A 15240-nucleotide genomic window follows, 5' to 3' on the forward strand; every position below is an offset into this window, starting at 1 on the left:
GCTGAGTGTGTTCTTATATTGCCTCCTTCCCATCTCTTCTTCCAGTGGGTATAGAAAGATCCTCTTCCTCTCCTGGTGGGTAGGCAACCAGGGTTCCTTTTCGATGGGTGCAAGCAAACCCAATACTCTCTGGCCTCTGCTCTCTGCCGTCTGTCCTCTGTCCTCTGTCCTGAGTATGCACAGGAGTGGACCAGCTCTCTCTGCAGGCTCCTGGTTGTTTTGCTGTCCTTCAGGGGTGCGCCTACCTGGCTGTGGTCCCCAGGCCAGGGTATCCGAGAGAGGGCAAGTGGGAGGAATTTGGGTCTAGGATGGGGACCCAGAGCTCACCTCTGCCCTCTGCCCTGATTGTGTACAGAAGTGGACCAGCTTTCTCTGCAGGCTTCTGGTCTATTGGTCATCTGTCAGGGGCCGAGTTTACCTGGCTGCACTCCCTAGGTCAGGGGATACAAGAGAGCTAATTTTTATTTTTATTTTATGTATTTAAGTTATTTGTCTGATTGTATGAGTGTACAACATGTATATCAGGTGCTCAAGGACCCTAAAACAATGTGTCAAATTCCCAGAAACTATAGTTATCGATGCTTGTGAGCCACAATGTGATTTCTGAAATCCAACTCAGATCCTCTGCAAGAGGAGTAAGTGCTCTTAACTGGTGAGCCATCTTTCTAGCTCCCCAATTTGTTTTTAAAATGTTTGTGTGTGTTTTCACAAAACCAGTGATGTATGCAGTCCTTATTTATACAGAGTGAGAACATGTACTCTGTGTTAAGTCAGTTGTTGGATTTGTCATTTTATCTGAGCTACTGAATGCTAAGCAAGAGCCTGCTGAGGGCCCGCCTTTATTCCAGACACTTCACACATAGAAACCAAAAGTGCTTCCCCCCATGTCAATCAATTCACACCTAGCAGAACCACTCTCATAATAGGGCCAGAAGGAACAGATATTTGGAGTCTGAAATATTTGTTCCAGTCTTCACACCTGTTCTGTGAAACAAACACTGATGAGTCATTCTCACTGAATAAACAGCTGCTAAGAATTACAGATGAGACTTGAGGCCACTCCCATCTCCCACACTCCCTGTCCTTTGAAACGGTGTCTTGCCTCACTAATATGGCACTTGATATGTATTTTTTTAAAATTCTGCTATAACCAAATCTCAAGGTGTTAAGGTAGAGGTGGTCCTCATTGACAGGAGCAAAGAGGATGGTATTAAAGTATCTCCAGAGTGGGAGAAGTAGTCCTCGCCCAACTTCCTGTGTTACAATGAAACTCCACCTGCACCAATGGTGTCCACTCGCATTCATAACTGCCTGGCTCCATAGACAGTAATGGTTACACACACACACACCCTTGTATCCCTGGCCCCACCCCTCAACCCCATCCGCATTTGTTCATTTTGCCAGGAAGTGGTTGTAAGCATTTTGGGATGAGTCGGGACAGGATGGAACAGGAGTGGGTCAGGTATTCTGGCACTCGGGAGTCACAGAATACTGAGTGTTACACAGCTCAGGTGGAAAGGTAACCTGGAGCTCGGGAGCCACAGAATACTGAGTGTTACACGGCTCAGGTGGAAAGGTATCCTGGAGCTCGGGAGCCACAGAATACTGAGTGTTACACGGCTCAGGTGGAAAGGTATCCTGGAGCTCGGGAGCCAAGGACCACCACAGGTTGCAGTAAGCTTGGCAGCTTACAGCCTTGCCTCAGAGAAAGGCGTCTTGTGTGTATCAGCTATGCTCTGGCAGGACAGGGTCTTCCAGCTGGGGATGTTCGCCTAGCATAGCAGTTTTGCTGGGCAGGAGGTTTCTCAGGTGAAGTTGCTACAGTTCAGTTCTGCTCCTGGAGAGCAGAGAGTCGAGAGCAGGGAGCAGAGTGTAACAACTCTGCTCTGGCAAGGGAAGGTTTCCAGGGCAAGTGTTACAGCCCTGCTCCCTCTGCTCGGCTCTGCCCAGGGTCGCCTCTGCTCCACCACCGCTGCCGCAAAAGATCTTCACCCAAAGCTCATCCAAAGCAGTTTATTGGAAGGCAGCTGGATCAGCCAAGCTGAACATACACAGGGTTTATATAGGGATTCTTGGGGGCAGGGACGTTTTTCCAGGGTAGGTATTGGTCCAATTTCAGTGGTGATCTCAGATTGGCTAGAGCTCTGCTGGAGGATTGGTTTCTTTTCTGCACAGGATTAAGGTGAGATTTGGCTCTGGTTTCAGGGCCAAAGTGTGTTTTCTTCTCTGGTCCTTTTTAGCCTTTTGGCTCCAATTTTAGGGCCGGGGTTCATTTCTTTCACTGACTCGGATTTCAGGGACAAAGTGTGTTCCTTTGGCACTGGTTTTAGGGCCAGGGTACATTTCTTTGGTTCTGGTTGCAGGGCCAAAGTGTGTTTCTTTGGCTCTGCTCAGGGTGTGTTTCTTTGACTGGTCCCTTTTCCCTACAGTGGTGACACACAACTTTAATCCCAGCACTCAGGAGGCAGAGACAGGCAGATCTTTGTAAGTTCCAGGCCAACATGATCTACAGAGTGAGTTTCAGGACAGCCGGAGCTGCACAAAGAACCCTGTCTCAATTAACAGACAAACACAACAACAACAAAAAAAGAATGTTCATTCCTGTGCCTCTTCCCAATAGTGGTTATTTTTGTCTCCTCATAGAATCTCCTTAGCTTCAATAAGGTGACATAACAATATGATTTTGACATATATTTCTGTAATGGCTGAGGCTGTACATTTTCTTCTTATACTTCTTGGCCCTAAAAATGTAAAGGGGAGTCAATTCAGAACATTCTTTCTGTGAAGAACAGCAAAATGGATAACTGACTTACTGAACTATTTTTATAGAAGCTTCTAAACATTTTACAGACTTTTTAAGAAATTGTTTAATTAAAGTATGCTCCAATATTGTGTGATCATTACCATTTGTTCTCTAAATATTTCTGGATGGCCTGATGATTATATTATTTAAATCATGTAATAATGGATAGATATACCGATAAAATCTCTAAGAACTTCTCTTCCTACACACACACACACACACACACACACACACACACACACACACATGCATACACGCATGCACAGGCATGAAATAAACAGACATCATGTAATGTATTACTTTGGAAATTAGTTTTTATCTGAAAATATTTTCTAAAATACTAAGTTTCTTAGAATTTGATGATTTGGTAGAAACCACTGAATTCCTGATAGGATATTAAGTGTAGAGCAGAAATATGGAAATGTTCATCTTGCATCCTTCAACTGAGTGACGAATCAGTTCCATCCAAAAAAAAAAGTGTTCCTTGACCAGGGATCTCATGACACTGAGATTCCCCACGCAAAATGGTTAGGTGAGAATCTTTAAAGGTGAAAAGAAAGCTCCAGAACAAACAGAATCAAGAACCCAACTTTGAACTGCAAATCATTATAGTACTTGACTTAGCAACACAGGTCCTAGGTTTGAGCGGTACCATTTCCCAAGATGATGGCTCAAGTGGAATTCTTCTACTTATTCTGTAATACAAATCTTAGCTATGAAGCATGGATTGTTTACCAGTTAGTGATGTACATCAGGAATGGTACTATTGCTGAGCTCTGAAAACAAATATGCTTTGGATACTGTTTAATGGGATGTAACAGATATGGCACTGAAGCTATAAGGTCTGGGAATAAATGTGCATTCAATACTGGCCTCGGATGTGGTACTGATTCTCAAGATAAGCATGCATTGGATACTGGTTAATGATGTGCGTCGGGGCAGTGCTGATGCTGAGGTCTAAGGATAAACATGCAACAGATACTGGTTAATGATTTGTGTCGGGAGTGGTGTTGATGCTGGGGTCTAAGGATAAACATGTATTGGATATTGTTTAGTGGTGTGTGTCAGGTGTGGTACTGATGCTGAGGTCTAAAGATAATCATGTATTAGATACTGTTTAGTGGTGTGTATCAGGCGTGGTGCTGATGCTGAGGTCTGAGCACAAACATGCATTCAATACTGTTAAAGTGGTGTGTATGTTATGGTGCTGAGCTGATGTCTGGGAGTGCACATGGTTTAGATACTGGTGATGTGTGTTGGACATGGTATTGCTGCTAAGGTCTAAAGGTAAACATAGACTGGATATCAGTTAATGTTTTGCATAAGGCATGTTAGTAATAATGAGATCTGAGGTAAAGTTCACAAAGGCATGCATCCCTGCCCGTGCTCTGACACTATTTCCTTAGCTTGTTGGCTCTTCCTGTATTATGTAAAATCTTATTTTTATCAAAATAATCTAGATCTTTTCTGTAAGACAGTATGTGAATAGAAGTATAGTTTTGTCCTTCAACTAAATGCATTTATTTACACTTTTCAAAAGTCATTGTAAATATGTGCCAAGGCAGATTCTCTAAACCCCAAACACATTGTCTGTTTAGCTCATAAGCATGATGAATTATTTTTCTATTGCAGAGATTTGCTGATTTTAGTAGTTCAAATGTAGTTCTTAGTTTATGATATAAACATCTTCATAGTACATTTTCTTTAATTTCTTTTTCTCCTTCCAACAGTTTTACCTAGTCACACATGTGGAAATCCTGGGGAAATACTGAAGGGAGTTCTTCATGGAACGAGGTTCAACATAGGCGACAAGATCAGATACAGCTGTCTGGCTGGCTACATCTTGGAAGGTCACGCCATTCTGACTTGCATTGTCAGCCCTGGGAATGGTGCTTCCTGGGACTTCCCAGCTCCTTTCTGCAGAGGTAGGTTGTCCGTCTGTGTACCTGTCAGTGAAGGGAAGCCCAAGCTTAGTGAATGACTTTTTGGCTCACATTGGTAAATTTACATCTACTTAAAGAGGGCAGCATCGCGCTAAGTGTCCCTTCTGCAACTGTGCTTTTAAAGGAATACACAGAATGAATGAAACCATGTTAGGACCCTCACTATACCAACAAGTTAGACCTGGTGTTAGTCCTCAAATACCCATTAGGTTTCCTCTCCCCCCCCCCCCGCACGGGCTTTACACATTTCTAGTCACTGAGTCACCTTTGTCACAGTGTCCTAATAGTTGATCAATTTATATTTTCCTTACTCTTTTATCTTTCTCTTCATCAGTTTTTCCCTCTGTAGTCTCACACTCATAGTGCTCCCTCTCCCTCAGCTTCCTGGTAGCTGTGATTTCAGGTGTGAGTCACTATATCTAGGTTTTTTAAAAATCAAAATCTCATGGTCCCATGGTCCCTTCCATGATAAAAATTTAAAGATAATTAGACAATTCAATCCCATCTCCAAAAGACATGTCCAACACTGTAGCATTTGGAATGAGGTAACCACAGTGAAATGAGTCATGTCCCTGGGAGTCCATTCAAGGTTGATGCCCTTAACAGTCCCTGGAACGTTCAGCTTCTGTGGTGCTATTATTTTACTACTATAGTCATTGAAGAGGCTTGTATCAAATCTTGGGATCTAAGTTCTTAAAAAAATTTCACCTTACTGGTTTAGAAACAAAAGAATAGGCAAATACTGCATTTTTAATGAGATGTCTGAACAGCAGCTAAGCAGCCCCTATGATTTAAATTTCATTCCCATCCATCGGTGTATCTGGTGATATATTTATCAGATAGTAAAAGAGAAGTTTGTTGGATGTGGTTGCTCACTCCAGTGATCCCAACACTTGTAAGATAGAGACAGGAGTACCAGGGCTTCAAAGTCAACATCTGCTATGTAGTGTGTTTGACATCGGCTTTGGCTATAGGACACTACTGCCTCAACAATAAACAAGTAAATAACAAAACAAAGGTTTATCTACCCAGTCTACCTTTTCATCCATGCTGGTCTTCCAATCACTGTATTAATAAATTGTAATGCATCTTACTGCCTGGACCCTCTGTTGTCACATGCTGCTGTTTCATGAGCTCTCTGTGATGCTAATGATTTTGTGATGACAGATCCCTAGCTAGTTTGGAATGATGAGATATTATGGTACGGGACTGCTTTCTCACTGAATCTCCAACAGTAGGGGTGGTATAAGATCCATAATACAGGTGTGGAATCTGAGGGGAAACAATCCAGGCCCAGGTATAAATTCAGAGGCCGGAGCTGGGGTTCAGCACATTTAATGTTTTTTTCTTATTCCTGGACAAATTCTGCTGTGGCTGTTTTCTCTCCCACATATCTATCAATCTTCCCAAATTGCTCATTTTCTCTGAGTGTTCCTAGAGATAATCATATCCTGCTTTGTGTTCTTTCTGCCAGTCATTATCTCTGTCTTTCTGTTGTCACAATGGAAGTGCCCTCATCATCCAGAGCCTGGATTCCTTCTTCCCTACTTCTCCACAGTTCTTTTGAATAATTGACCCATTTGAAGGGCAGTGATCAACTCATTTGAGAGACAGTGCCATTGGGATGTCCCAGAGTCCCCTTCTTTCTTCTCCCTCCTTCCATCTGTGATTGCTTGTCATCAGCTGCTCATTTGGGTGACCTGGAAGTTACTAAAAATCTCATTCAGCCATTCCCTGCATCCTGCAGTCCTCAAGATTTTCATTTCTTGAAAACTGCTTCTTTTGCCCACCTTTTCACCCCCAGAGTATCATCTTATTTCAATTAATAAAAAAGACAAAGTAGAAATGCCTGTTTTGTTTATTTTGTATCGTCAGTTAATGTCTAATGTCCTACGCTAGCCTGTAACCTCCAGGACATAATCTCAGCCTTGAGAACCAGGAGTTGCAACATCTTTGTTTTCTTTCTGCATGAAAACTTAATCTAACCCATTGGAATTCTTCTCTTTATACATTTTCTTTTTATCATATTATCCTCAGCTGGACCTTTTCGTAAGCTAAAGGTCTTTACAAAATCTTCAGCTATATATTATATAATGTCAAGGTTGGTGTAGCATCCTTCCAATGATCTTTCTTGTTCTTTAATAAAGTTTTATTAAGTCCTAACTATGTCAAAGGAAACAGGTTCTTCTACATTTGAGGAAAATGCATTTAAATCCATACTTTTCCTTTTCTAATCATGGCCTGGAAAGAATTCAAAGTTCATAAAAATAAAACAATTTGAGTGATGTGTCACTGCTTGTTGACTGAGATAACTCAATAATAAAGAAAAAGACAATGGTCTAATGCTAATGAAGTGTGGAGGTGGCTTCTCCAGGAACCACAGCAAAAATAAATCTCTACAGTGTGGGTTAGCTGAGTTTTAAAAATGAAATGAGTGTTTCTTCGGATTCCCAAAAGTTCTGATTGTTTAATTCCAGAAATTGTTGGAGGTTGTTTCCCAGCAGTAACACCATGGTATTGGTTCACAATGATTTCTGGCCAGCATTCTAAAATGAACTTTCCCTTTCCACCATGAGTGTCAAACTGACACAGTAACACCTAAGTGTATGGACCATATACAGTTATAGGATGCTTTTCACAGTAACATCTGTAGTCATACTTTAGTGGGGTCAACACATAATAAAGTAGGGTTCACAGCAGCTTGGAAGGAGTAGCTCTTCATACATGAGCTCAGGGTCCTCCCTTAGGAGTCATCTTCCAAGCTCTCCTTCCTTGTTTTAACCCATCTCCTCTCTTCCATAGTTCAACTTGGATGACTGTCCATCATCACGATCATCTTTTATCCCCCCTGACAGGTTGACCACTTAACTCTGCACAAAATGGTATGTCTTTAGAGGTGAGAATTAAAGTGGACATGAGGCTCCAGAGGCAGTCCATGAGGGACAGAGTAGCCTGTGAATCAAATACTTTCTGAACTTGCCTTGATTTCTCTACTTCACAAATTATTAGATCATAATGTCACTGTATCCAGCATTCTTCTAGCCCAAGGACCATGAAAGCTAAAAAGAGCTATAATTCCAAAGCAAAATTTATTGTGATGTACAAAGCAGCAAAGACAATCCTGGCTGTCCAGATGGGTCCAGGATTACAAACAACAGGGAAGTAGGTAAAGGCATTACTCATAAAATCCTTCATAGAAAATGAATCAGGTGGATTCCATGTTTGTAAGAACTGTCTGATAGCCACCATGTATGATTCTACATTTTAGCTGTTATGAATTGCACTGTGGAAAAACTGGACACCCAATTGTCTCTCATGAAATTGTTAAATTTCCCTTAGTCATGTTGCAGTGAGGTGAGATTGCTGAGTGACAGTGTTGCTTTTATGAAGTGACTTAATCCTTTCTATAGTAAATTTGTTCATTTACTTCCTGGATGATCATCCATCATTTATAAGAATTCCCTTCTCTCCATTCTAACCACTATTTACTTACAAGTTTATTTGTATTTATCTATTTACATGGTCTTTATATAAGTCATTCTAAGTGAGGTGAAATTACATCCCCTTGTAGTTAATATTTGTATTTCTTGAATTGGTGGTTGGTGGTATAATCTGTTATGGGAAATGTCCATTAAAATCACCAGTTCAGCTTCAACTTCATAATTTTTGTATTATTTTTGTGACTATTTTCTGTGATTTGAGTGATGTATGGGTTCTGATTGTTTTTCCCTCTCACATGAATGCTATCATAAAAACATCCCTCATTCTTCGGAGCATATCACTTTGTTGTTCCCTTTACTGTGCAGAAGTCTCACAGTGTGATAGCCCACCTGTCAATTTCTGTTGCTCTTCCCTGTGACTTTGGAACCTTATCACAAGTATATCTGTTTCCTTCCAGAAGTTTCATCATTTCATATTTACCTCTAGGTTTTGTTATCATTCTTCCTGAATTTTAAAGCAGTTTTTCATTTTCTCAAGTGTATTCTCTGCTCAGCTCAGAAGTGGGCTGTGCCACCCAAGTTCTTCATGGGAAGGCCAAAGCACATGAGATGACAGAACAAAATGAGCTTTGTCATCCACAAAAATGCCATTGAAGGGTATGACTAAGAGCTACCTTATGGTGAAGAGCAAGGGGCACTCTTATAGAAGACCTGGCTTCCTTTCCCAGTATCCACAGGGTAGCTCCAACTGTTTATAACTCCACTTCCAGGAGTATGGCTCTTCTGGATAGTATACACATACTTGTGCAGGCTCAAACACATACACATAAATAAAAATTAATACATCGTTTAAGATGCTATTGGAAATACACATATAAACATCTCTGATTCTGTAGATTTTCTCTTCACTGTGAATTGTTGTTGTGTATTTGCTTTGTTTGTTTGTTTGTTTCAGGAGCTTTTTAATTTTACACAATCCAAAATGTGATTCTTACCAGTATTTTCTAAGCCATTACAGTCCTATCCAGAAGAAAGCCACTGTTTATCCATAAACCTTACCATGTTAACCCTATGATTTCCTCTAGTAATATCAAAATTAAATTGAGATATTTGAGCTACTGTGACTTTATTTTTTAAGACAAAAAACTTAACTTAGTATCTGTTTTCTATTTGTGTGTGTTTAGTTTTCCAAATGCCACTTTATTATTTTTTTATTTAAATTAGAAACAAACTTGCTTCACATGTCAATCACAGCTCCCTCTCTCTCCCCTCCTTCCCCATCCCCCACCAACCTCACTAATCACCCACCAAATCCTCACTTGACTCTCCAGGGAGGTGAGGCCCTTCATGGATGATCTCCAAAGTCATATCCAAGGCCCTCCCCCATGCATTCAGGATGAGAGAGCATCCCTCCATGTGGATTTGTCTCCTAAAGTCCATTAAGATGCCAGGGAGAAATACTGATTTAGTACCCAAGGCCCCAAAGATTGCCAAGGCCTCCTTACTGACACCCACATTCAGGGGGTCTGGGTCAGCCCCATGCTGGCCTCTCAGCCATCAGTCTGGAGTCCAGGAGCTCCCCCTTGTTCAGGTCAGCTATTTCTGTGGTTTCACCCACCCAGTCATAACCCCTTTGCTCATCAGTCCTCCCTGTCTGCAACTGGGTTCCAGGAGTGAGTTCAGTTCAGTTCAGTGTTTAGCTGTGGGTGTCTGTCTCTGCTTCCATTAGCCACTGAATGAAGGCTCTAGGATAGCATACAAGGTAGACGTCAGTCTCATTATCAGGGAAGGGCATTTAAGGTAGCCTCTACACTATTGATTAAATTGCCAGTTGGTATCATCCTTGTAGATTTCTAGAAATCTCATTAGTACAGATCTCTCTTAAAACCTATAATGACTCCCTCTATTATGGTATCTCTCATTCTGCTCTCCTTTATTCTTCCCCTGACTCAACCTTACTGTTCCCCCATGTCCAAAAGCCACTTTTTAAAGAGTCTATCCAACCTTCCCAAGAAATTTGATGACTTGGTAGAAAATTATGACTATGTTTCTGTGGGCTCACTTCTGAGTCCTCTGTTCCATTACATTGTCTGTGAGCCATTTTGCTCACTATCACCCTGAAGAATAACTTAAATCAGACCTTACCGTACGTACCTCCAGGATTACTCTTTTATTCAGGGTTATCCTGACTATTGGGCCATGTTTGTATTTGCATATGGATACTAAGATGCCTTCAAATATTCCTGTAAGGAAAGTAATTGCAGTTTTGTTTGTGATCCCATTTAATATGTAAAACACTTTCAATAATAGGTTAACTTTAAAATATTTGTTCTACCCCATCCATGAAATGTTTTTTTTTTCTATCTTCTAGTGTCTTCTAATTTCTTTCTTTGGTGAATTATGCTTTCCATTGTATAAATATTTAATATTACTAGTTAAGTTTATGCCTGGGATTTATTTATTTGGGTTTTCAATGATTTGTGTATTTGATTATCTGTAGTCCATTTTTAGTGGTGTTGTTTTCCTGACTGTTTAAATGTACTTGTTACTGTCATGCTGATTTCCGTGCACTAATTTTGTAATATGCTAATTTGCTGAGGATGTTTATTGTGTTTAAGAGTTTTGGTGAAGACTTTAAGAAATTTTAAAAATTGCAACATATATAATCTGAAAAAAAAAAGACTCATTTCCTGATTCTCTTTTCTTTTCTACTCCTTCTTGATCAAGCTAAATTTCAAACATTAAAATGAACTCAAATACTGCATGCAGCTAGCTGGGCTAGTGCTGTCTAAGGCAACGTGTTCATTTTTTCTCCTTCACTGTGATGATACATATATATATTTCAATAATATATATTTAAACAGTATATATTTCAATAATACATATAGATATATTGATGTATAATCTTTCTGTTCCTAGTTTCTTTAGGAATTTTTATCATGAAGGGATATTAAAGTTTGCTAATGACATCTCACTTATGGAAATGTCATGCACTTTCTGTTCATGACTGTTTTAATGCATTGTTTTGATTGTTTATTTATTAGTGTAAGTTGATTAATCCTTACATTCCTTTTATGAAGCCAATTTTGATTGATTGATTAGTTGATTTTTGAGACAGAGTCTCTAAATGACTATTGTATGTAAGTCAGAATGTTCCAGAGTAATTAAACTGACAGGATAAATGTAGATATAGAGTTTGAAAGAGTGTGTATGCATGTCTTAGAGGTGATTCATTTGGGGGAGTGGACTTATTCTATTTCTGAGCCAGAGAACTCCCAAGGTCAGCAAGGATCATGTTCATGCTGTAGAATGTGTAATGAAGACCCAATATCTGATGTGTCAGCATTGTGTATAAACTCAACAAAGATGAGGTTAGGGCCAGTTCTTACTTCCTACTTTTTCTAATTTTCCTCTACCCTCACCTTTTCTGGTATAATTAAAAAAAGGAAATTTCATTTGGTGGTTGTTTGTTTGGTTTGGAAGTATGATCTGTAAACTGTCAAAGATTAACATTGGTGGGAAGCTCCGCTTATTCAATGAAGGTCTATCCTTGTTTCTGTTTGTCTAGGCATGTGTATTTATGATAAATATGCACATATACGTGCCAAAACATAGTGTCTCTGCTAGAAACAGTTTTCGGGAGTACAGAATAGAGCAGCTGTTTGGTATTTTACAAAGAACAGTGCAGACTATTAGCAACTTTTTTTGTCAGAGAGAAAAATACTATAAAATAAAGTCCAGCAACATTACCAAAGTACCTTAATCAAATCTGTTAGATAATGCATGCCCATAGTTGTTTTTTGCTTTTTGTTTTTCTCTTTGGGAGTCTGCCAAATAAACACACAGAGATTTATTCTTACTCATGAATATCCAGCCTTAGCTTGTTTCTAACCAGCTTTTCTAAGTTATATTATCCTGTTCTCTTTAACTATCTTTTGCCTCTAGGCTTTTTACCCTTCTTTATTCTTTGTCTTCCTTTCCTTCTTATTCTATGGCTGGCTGTGTAGCTAGGTGACTGGCCCCTGTTGTCCTCTTCTCCTTTTCTTGTTTCTACTTTTCCCTAGATTTTCCCTCCTATTTATTCTCTCTGCATGCCAGACACATCTGTTTCTCTCTCCTGCCTAGCTATTGGCCATAGAGCTCTTTATTAGACAGATCAGGTGTTTTAGGCTTTATAACACAGCTTTATAGAGTTAAACACATGCAACACAAAAGAATGCAACACATCTTTGCATCATTAAAAAATTACACAACATAAATGACTGTAACACTTCTTAAACTAATATTCCACAACACATTCCCAGCTTTATTTAAAATAGTTCACAATGAAGATTGCTTTACCTTATAAACTTTGTATCGAATAACTATGGTGACATATGTCCCTTGCCAATGATGTATGAACTGTCAGTCAAGTCATCTAACTGCAGACGTCCAGCTAATGAAGATGAAGGGGTAATGAATACTGAGTCAGTGGAGCTGGGGAGGAGGAGGCCAGACCTGCCATGCTTCATGGAGCCCATACATCCTGCCATGCACTGAACACAGCTGTGCCTGGCCATTTGTGTTGTAGAGTCCTGCGGTAAAATGCACCAGAAGTGACTTTTCTGTCAGGAGTGGGTGATGCAGAGGAAGACTGCATGGTGTACACTTCATCTTGAAAGCTTAGCCTTAAATTAAGACTATGACTCTTGATATTTTCATTTTATGTACTTTTTGAATAGTAGATAACATATGCCAATCTAACTCTTACTGAAATTGGAAAAACATGTATGGAAAGGAGTGCAGAATCTATCTTTCAATATTAAGTAATTGTCAACCTTGTCTCCATGGTTCACATGTTGGGTCTAATACAAAATACATCTAACCATTCCACCCATTCTATTTCATTGAATAGTGTCTTGTCGGCTGAGGAGAGGGTTCGGTAAACTGTGATAAACTGAATTTCATTCCAGAATCCATGCAGCAAACCAGCTCATGCAGCATTGTGATTCCAGTACTGGAGAGACGTCTTTTGATTGGTCTCTGAGCCTCACTGGCCAGCAGCCTTTATGGATGAGAGAGTACCACACCAGTGAAAGAAATTGTCTCAAGAAACAGGGTGGATGACACTGAAAGAATGACACTTAAATTTGATGTCTGAACTTCAGTTGCATGTGCAAATGTATAGTAACACACAAAAAGAAAATACAACCTTACAGCATGTTTAAATGATAATAAAAATGCTTACTGCAGTTATTTTCAGTTTTATGCATTTCTTTATGGCATTATTCAATTATTTTTTATGGGTAGAGACAGTGCTAGATGTCGAGCCATGAAGCCACATGTATCTGATGACAAAATATTTTCATGACCAAATAGATTCCATTCACAATGACAGGCAGTAATATGGGAGTATTTAATACCATGAACTTTATCGTTAAGATTGAATGTCAGCCAGTGCTAGTTAAAGTAACTTAAATGGGCAATTTCCTCGGAGAGCCCAGGTTCCTTATCAGTTACAACGGATGGATGCTTTCTCCATCCTCCTCCGGGAAGGACTAGCCCCATGGCATGCTCCTGTCCCACACTTGCCTTATTGCTGGTGTTATAGTCACTGAAAAGTGAGTGGAGGGAGCACAAGTGACAGTAGACTCCTGTCTCAGAACAGAACGTCTCGAGTAAATATTCTTCTTTATGGGATTAGTACATCACAAACATCCCAGTTGCCATGGATATATATAGCCACCTTCTGTCTACCCTCCATTTTCATTCAGACAAACATAGTGACCTAGGAAGGGGAGGTCTGTGATGTAGAGAAGAACATTCGTAACAGACTTGCTTTAACTACTTTCCATAGCTGTTGGGGGGGGGGTACGATCAGAAGCAATGTGGGTGGAATGAGTTTGAGTTTACAGATGCATGAGTTTGAATTTACAGAAGTCATGGAGGGGTGCTGCTTACTGGATTGCTCCTTGTGACTTGCTCAGCCTGCTTTCTTATAGCACCCAGAACCACCAGCCCAGATGTGACACCAACCACATTGAGCTGGGTCCACCCACATCACACTTTAATCAAGTAAATGGTCTACAGAGTTGCCTAGAGGACAATCCCATGGTGGCATTTTTCTATTAATATACCTTTTATATTCCAAATGACCCTATCTTGAGTTAAGTAGACATAAAATCTGACTAGCACAAGGCTCAACACATTGTAAGGAGTCTTTGTAATGTTATCACCTTTACTAAGACAGATGGAAGAAACCTCTGTTCACACTGAACAGATGGAATTTGCCTAACCATTAATGCATGCTTCACCATTATTATTCATGTGTCCCTCACAAAGCCATGAATGGATACACCATTCTCCCATTGCGTAGTAAGCCAAAGGAGAGCACTGAGATGGTAACAAACTCCCCCAAACAGCCACCTAAGTAAGTGCTACAACTTAGTTCAGTTGTAGGCAATCTGACTTTAAGTTCTAAGATTTCAAATATGAGTACTATGTTTATTACATTTCCCCATCCCCTCCTCCAACTCATCCCATGTACCCCAACTCACTCCCAAGTTCATACATTTCTTTAATTATTATTAATTATTTAATTATTATTGATATTATTACACATATGCATACATAATTTATAATCAACCAACCTATTGAGCCCATTCAATTCATGCTGCTATTGCATATGTGTTTAGAGCGTATTTGGAATTGGGTAACAACTTGGGGGACTTATCTCCAAAAAACACAAACAGATTGTTTCTCATCATTGATTGACTGTAGCTCTTCATATAGCCACTTTGCTGAAGGGGTTTATTAGCTGTAGGAGTTCCCTAGTTGAGTTTTTCATGTCACTTAGGTAAACTATCATATCATCGGCAAATAGTGAAAGTTTGACTTCTTCCTTTCAAATTTGTATCCCCTTGATCTCCTTTTGTTGTCTTATTGCTCTAGCTAGTACTTCAAGTAAAATATTGAAGAGATATGGAGAGAGTAGACAGCTTGTCTTGTTCCTGATTTTAGAGGAATCATGTTGAATTTCTCTCCATTTACTTTTATGCTGGCTGTTGGTTTGCTG

At 39.8% G+C, this 15240-nt stretch overlaps 1 protein-coding gene across 1 annotated transcript in view; it reads left to right on the forward strand.

Annotated features, from left to right (window-relative positions):
* Csmd1 (CUB and Sushi multiple domains 1) overlaps nucleotides 1–15240 on the forward strand; it is a 1489308-nt gene that overhangs the window by 763615 nt on the left and 710453 nt on the right. Inside the window, exon 4 of the mRNA XM_005082604.4 lies at nucleotides 4534–4728. Within this exon, the coding sequence (XP_005082661.1) occupies nucleotides 4534–4728 (195 nt within the window). The remainder of the gene's footprint in view (nucleotides 1–4533; nucleotides 4729–15240) is intronic.

Source organism: Mesocricetus auratus, unplaced genomic scaffold (genome assembly GCF_017639785.1).
Source record: "Mesocricetus auratus isolate SY011 unplaced genomic scaffold, BCM_Maur_2.0 Super-Scaffold_100031, whole genome shotgun sequence".
Lineage (NCBI taxonomy): Eukaryota > Metazoa > Chordata > Mammalia > Rodentia > Cricetidae > Mesocricetus > Mesocricetus auratus.